This window comes from Helianthus annuus, chromosome 10 (assembly GCF_002127325.2).
Source record: "Helianthus annuus cultivar XRQ/B chromosome 10, HanXRQr2.0-SUNRISE, whole genome shotgun sequence".
Taxonomy (NCBI): Eukaryota; Viridiplantae; Streptophyta; class Magnoliopsida; order Asterales; family Asteraceae; genus Helianthus; species Helianthus annuus.
In genome coordinates this window covers 148452426-148459585 of record NC_035442.2, presented here as the reverse complement: position 1 = coordinate 148459585, position 7160 = coordinate 148452426, and the positions used below count along the sequence as shown (strand labels likewise).

Below are 7160 nucleotides of genomic sequence, written 5' to 3'. Positions count from 1 at the left end.
ATTTTCTGTCATAACTATTTGAAGGCAACTTGTCCAGTGTACACTACAATTTACCTGATCTCAATGATTAACATGACATTGATGGATCAAATAAGCTTCTTAGTAACAACTCTCATGGTAATAAGAAAACAATAGAATTCGAGGGGAAAGAAAGAAAGAAAACATGAGTATGTGGATCGACCGAAAGGGTCCACTGAGCACGTGATTTAATCAGAATAAGTTGATTTCATTATAACTCTTTATAAAAGATAAAGGTTTAAATTAAAGTTATCACCAACCCATAAAAGAAATTAGACGTATAGATGACTTTTAACATATAATTTGTTTTGCTTACATAAAAAATTAAACAAAAAGATGATAAGCTTTTGACTCTAGGGTTACCTAACTAAAATCCCAAATTTCACGATTAAACAATAACAAACCCTGATTTCATTCCATAAATTCAAGAAACAAGACGTATGATATATCTTCCCAATTTACATCTTTTATACGTAGTCCCCGAAGCCCATCTCTGTGAAAACCTTCCAAGCCAATATAATATTCAATATTAACACATACCCAGTTCAAATCACACTTCTACCCATCTGGGTTTCCATTGATTTTGATCTAAACCCATAAAAATCATCGCTTTACATACAATCAAGATTCAAGAATGAGGAAGAGGGAGAGAGAAAACCCATGTGGGATTTGCGGCCACTACCACAAATACGAAGAGGGTGAAGTTTGTGGGATTTGTGGGCATCGTATGCCGGTCGGAGTTGAGAAATCTTTGGTGCAAGTTAGCGCCTTTCCGTCGGAAATCTTGCCGGAGTTCTTGTATCTTGGTAGCTATGATAACGCCTCTCGGTCGGAGCTTCTTAAGACTCTTGGGATTTCTCGTGTTCTTAATGTGAGTGTTGTTGTTTTTCTTGATGTTTTAGTTTATGTTTTGATAGTGGTGTTGATCAGTTGATGATCTTTTATCTGGGTTCTTGATTTTGATGAAGTTGTTGATTATTGGTTGTGTTATTGGATGATTTTGATGTGGGTTTTGTTGTTACCTTATGTTTTTGCATCTTGAATTTCAACAATCTTTTCTTGACTACTTTAGTACTTCTGCTTGATTAAGTTACCTATCTTGATGTTTTAGTTTATGTTTTGTTAGTGGTTTTCATGATCTTTTATATGGGTTATTGATTTTGATGAAGTTGTTAATTATTGTTGGGTTATTGGATGAATGTGATGTGGCATTAGTTGTTCTTATTATTGGATTAAATTATTGCATCTTGTTTTTTCAATACTTTAGGGTGAACGGAGTGGGCGGTAAAGTTGGTCGGTAAACGTGTTACCGAACGGTAACACCGCCACCAAGGGTGTTTACCGCTCGGTGCCTGTCATTCATCGGTAAAGGTTTACCGCTCCGGAAGGGAAGTTTGTGAGAGAAGGGGTCATTTATTTATGTTTTTTTTTTTTAAATAATAGTTTACCTAATCCAAGATAGGTAAACCACCGCCAACGTTTTTGAGCATTAGGTAAACAAAATAGGTATATTGACATGGCACTGTCTGATTGGGTGAATCGGGAGTTTACCTATTCCAAATAGGTAACCACTCCCTTCACCCTTAGTACTTCTATATGATTTGATCTGTTTTTTTATAAATTTTGAATTATGAGTTACTGGTAGATTTATATGTTTTTTTATTAATGCATTTGATTTGAAGCTTACTGGTTGATCACTGCTGTAAATTTTTGTGGTATGAGCTTCGATTAACTTGTCACGCCATCGGCAATCCGGCATTCTATAAGAAATCATGTTTGCTACGTGTATAGGCGAAAACGTGCACAAAGTCTTGAATTATATATACAATTATGTGAACATTAGGTGTTTTTGAAATAACTGTGAATGAACCTTGTCATTAGTAAACAGGGCATTCGACATAACACGCTATATAAACGCATCGTAACTTTTCGGTGGTAAATCATACTTAGTAACTGGTGTCATGGTGTGTTAATAGATTGTACAATATGTATTGATGTTTTATAAGTTTGTGGTTGTACACTTTTATCACTACTGTTCACCGCGCTTTGGTTGTATGACAGAGTGACATCATCGTTTGATGTATGAACATAAAACCTGTTGAACATTTATTTCTCATTTATGTAGTAAAGATCTGAAATAATCAGTGGTGATATTATGTAATTTTGCAGACTGTACCAGCATGTCAGAATCTCTACAAGAACTCATTTACTTATCATTGCCTTCCTGATAGCCCAACTCTAGCATTTGATAATGCAGTTGAGTATCTAGGTACGTATGTTATTGTTCTACATGATTATCATTGTTAGTTTGTTTGTTTTTACTATTATTATTAGTTTGTTTATAATTAGTTTACTATGTTTACTTGGGGTATAAATCAACGAAGCTGAGTTTTATTTTGTCAATTTAAACTTATAACATAGCACAAGTGATGATGTTTTATGTGATTCTATATTTAAACACAAACAAACATATGTAGTTAAAGGTTTAAATACAAAAGGGTTTTAAGGTACGATGGTGCGGGAGTGAACAATAACGTGCATAATTATGAAAATAACGTGCGTGATTAGGGTTAACCCAACCCATGCGTAATTATGTATTATAACGTGCGTATTTTAATAATGAACATGTGTAATTTACTCCCGCACCGTCACATGATAAGGGGCTACTAGTGACTATACCGAGGAACATTCAATACATATTTTAAGTAAAGAATTGCGAGAACCACATAAACGCTTGTATTTTTTTTTTTTTTTTTGCTTTAACTATGATACATAAGGCGGTCATGTAACTGCCCCTTTCTCTCTCTCTCCCACTTCATTGTATGATCACCAAATATACATGCGTTTATCGCGGTTCTCTACCTTTAAATTGGTTTAGTATTGAACGTGCCCTTATATAGAGGAATTTTTAATATAGAACTAATTCTAAGTGGAAAACTGTGCTTATCGCATAAACACTTGTACCTATTGCTTTAAATATGAACGCAGCCCGGTTGTGTAACCGTCTCTCTTCCAGTGCATGTAACTATCTTTCATGCACTATGTATAAGTGTTTACGTGGTTCTCATAGTTTTCTACCTATAATTAGTTCTCTAATAAGAACCCCCCCTCCCAACACACACACATATTTTGTGTTTTGATAACTAATTTTTCCTGTTTTATACAAGGTTTAAAAAGGCGGAAATGGGTATCGAGGCGTTTTCCCTTAGCCTCACGAGGCGTAAGCCTCGAGGCATTATTAAAAATATTAAAAAAAATATATACATCTCTCATAAAAATCACAAAGTAACACAAAACAAACATCATAAATAGAAAATAGTTCAACAAACAAGGTTTAACATAAAACAAACATCATAAAATAGTTCGAACAACTTAAATTAGTAATGTTATGACATCTAAATATCATAGAACTCGTTTTCCTCCGCATCATCATCCTCAAAGTTTTCATCTGGCGTATTTAGATCGTAATCTTCATCAACCAAATTAATAACTCTTTACCTTTTCCTCCTAGATGATGAACTCTCACCTTCTTCCTCATTTGACCCGCCAACTCCACCAATGCCATCATCCCCACTCGGGTTGGCTATCCATTCATCATCCGATTAGGTTTTTTTAACCTAATAGATGTTTTTAAGTGAACTATTGGGTTTGCTCACCAATTAAGCCCAATAAACACTAAATGGGTCTAACATAAATTCCAGAAAACCTAAAATTTTTCAATTTTCACAAGGTCTAGTGAGGCTTAAGCCTCACCGCCTCGAAAAGCCTCGGAAAGCCTCGGATGACTGAGGCTTAGGTTTCAGTTGACCCCTATGAGGCTAAGCCTTTAAGGCGTTTTTTCATAGCCTCAGCCGAGGCGAGGCGGGCCTCAGAAAGCCTTTCTAAACCATGGTTTTATATACTCGAATTGTATGCACCTCTATGCATTTTGTGTTTATGCAGAGGACATGCTGCTGCGCACACAAGTAATGTTATGATTTGTAATGTCCTTTTGAATAAATTGCTTGGATGGTTTCTTATGACTTATCTATATTTTATGATGAATATTAGATGAACTAAATTACTTGTTGTAACACTTTCAATATGGTGTCAAACTTGTTCTACAGAGCAATGCGAAAAGGATAAAGCTCGAGTTCTTGTTCACTGCATGTCAGGAAAAAACAGGTGACCTCTTGCTGCAAACTGAAATTGTTTCGGTCATTTTATTTTTGTATTTGCCAATAGGTTGGTTGTTAGAAACAAAGTGCTAACTATAATGATTTGAAATAATTGTTCGTGTACTTGTATTATAATCCATGAGAAACATGTTTGTATATATTTTGACAGGTCACCAGCTGTGGTTATGGCATTTTTAATGAAGAGCCGAAGGTGGACTTTCGATCAGAGTTACCAATGGGTCAAAGAACGCAGACCGCCTGTTGAGTTGAATCCAGGTAAACCATCATTTATATGTGTTTTTATTATAGTTAAATTACTCGTGTTTGATCATGTATGTTTTTGCCACTTGAAGATTTAGTAATCAAATAATCAACTATTAGAATGTTTGAGAAACTCGATTGATTTTTGTAACTAAAAGATAATATGATAAAAGAAAAGTTATTTTGTATTTGTTTAAGCTTTAAAGTATGACAATTACATTTTGTCAACTATAATCATATTTAAATGAATTATTGATGACTTTATGAAACATTTGCGGTCTCTTATTCTAATTTTTCTTTATAATAATATATTTAGAGTAAATTACAAGTTTTGTCCTTTATGTTTATAACAAATTTCAGACGATGTCCTTTAGCTTTAAAATTGACGGGTTTTGTACTTTATGTTACATAATCTTGCACATTTAGTCCTTTAGCCCTAACTTAGTTAAACTTTTCTGTTAAATCTAGTCATTCAAGGGTATTTTAGTAATTTTACTTGTATATTTAAAATTATTTTAATATTAATAAAAAAGTAATGTATTAAAAAAACAATATTATATTATATACACACTATCTTTCTCAGCCCTCTCTCTACCCCTCTTTCACCTCTCTCTCTAGACTTCAGGGAACAACAACCACCATTTCCCTCACACAGCCACCACCGCCCTCACAACCACCACCGCCCCTACAGCCCTCACAGCCACCGCCGCCCACACCAGCCAGCATCTCCTCCACTTGCGTCTTCTTCTGGCGATAACCAAACTCCGGTGTCTCTTAGTACGATGCTAGGGTTTGGTTTCTGTATCTCTCTCCCTATTCAAGTGGAGCTGCCTTTGTTTTACTAAACAAGCACCAGGCTTGAAAGTTTTTACACAATTTCTATCCAGGTGCAAATTGTATGTTGTGATTTTATTTTGATATAATATAAAATGTCATTTTCTAACACTTTATTGGTAACACTTACTGAAAATCAATGAATCGTTTTATAGAAATTTGTCTAATTAAGGAATGGTTTTGTATAAATTCTTTCTCTTGACTTTATAGCCATTTTCCACAAAGAACTCTTGTGTATTCAAAGACATTAAGCGACATATAATAGTTAAGTAGTTGCTGTGATTTTTGTCTAAGATGGTGGATGGTAGCGGGTTGGGGTTTCACCAGATCTGAGATGGTGGCAAGTTGTGATGGTAGATATGGTGGTGGCCTTAGCAGTGGTGGATGTGGTGGTGGGTTTTGAATGGTGGATGTGGTGGACGGTGATGGTGGACGGTGGTGGTTGGGTGGACAGTGACGGTGGACATTGATGGTTGGATGGATGGTGATGGTGGACATTGGTGGTGGATAGGGGTGTAACGTATATAATTGAATAAATGGGTAAAAAGACTAAAATACCCTTAGTTGACTAGGTTTAACAGAAAAAATTTAACTGAGTTAGGGCTAAAGGACTAAATGTGCAAGATTTTGTAACATAAAGTACAAAACTCGTCAATTTTAAAGATAAAGGACACCGCCTGAAATTTGGTATAAACATAAAGGACAAAACTTGTAATTTACTCATATATTTACCAGTACGAAATATAAGTGAGGTCATGAATGTTTTTGCAGACATTTTGCAGCAACTAAAAGAGTACGCACAGAACCTTCAGGCACAAGTGGAGGCCAGTGGCGGTGCTCTGCCGCCCATCTCAGGCGGTGGAGCTCCGTTCAGCTTCGGGTTTACAAACACACCTAACGTGCCGCCGCTAGCGTTCCCCGCTTTCAACACCACCGCACCCGCCACCTCCATTTTTACTCGCGCAGACATCCCTCCCCCAACCGAGTTCACTTTCGGAGCCGCTGTTCAAAGTCAGAACACCCCACAAAACCCGGTGTCTTCTGGGCCAAGTTCTGTGAACCCGAATGCTACAGACGTATCAATGGAGGGATCTTAAACTGTTTGTTTCTGGAGGTTTTTCTTGGATTTGGGTTATTTGTGCAAATCTTGTGAGAAACCATGAATGAGTTTGATGAATGTAAATGGTGAATGAAAGCTTTAGGTTTGTTAGACCTCACACACCTGAGATATTATATTACTAGAGGTACACCATTTTAAGCTTCCATTTCATTGTTATATTCATTACCACTTTTCATTTGCACTTCTTTTCTTTTCTTTGCATAATTTTTGTTTCTGTGGGTTCAAAATGCAAGTCATGAACAATCATTCGATGAAATGTTAGAAAAAAAAAGCAAATTCCCATTATCATGATCGGGTTGATGTTCTGTTGATTATTTCTTCTTAAGTTTCGGTTTTGTTGGATGTATAGCGAAGTAACTGCTTGTTTTGGAATGCTTAAAACGTCGTCGTTAGCGTGTTTTGCATATATGAAAAGGATAAAGTTCTTGTAAACTGGAATTGTTTTGGTGTAATTTCATTTTTACAGATTCATGAGAAACATTGATCTAGATGACTCAAACGATACGTAATTTAAGTGTTTGCTATAGTTGCATTACATAATCTTTTTGATGTTTTACAGGTATTTGTAGGTGGTCATAGACTTATAGGTGCATTTTGAAAGTAAAGCAGACTGATATTTTAAATATTTAGAAGAGTTAAATGCCATTTTAGTCCCTATGGTTTGGGCCATTTTGCCAGTTTAGTCCAAAGGTTTCATTTTTAACCTGTGGGTCCAAAAAGGTTTCACAGTTGCCATTTTAGTCCACTAGGTTAACTTCATCAATTTTTTC

At 35.7% G+C, this 7160-nt stretch overlaps 1 protein-coding gene across 1 annotated transcript; it reads left to right on the top strand.

The window, feature by feature from the left end:
- Nucleotides 1-437: 437 nt before the first annotated feature.
- LOC110885994 (protein-tyrosine-phosphatase IBR5) lies at nt 438-6571 on the top strand. The gene is made up of 5 exons (XM_022133743.2): nt 438-889; nt 2188-2287; nt 4125-4182; nt 4345-4451; nt 6042-6571. The coding sequence occupies exons 1-5, from the start codon at nt 653-655 to the stop codon at nt 6365-6367; spliced, it is 828 nt and encodes a 275-aa protein (XP_021989435.1). The 5' UTR covers nt 438-652; the 3' UTR covers nt 6368-6571.
- Nucleotides 6572-7160: the final 589 nt, after the last annotated feature.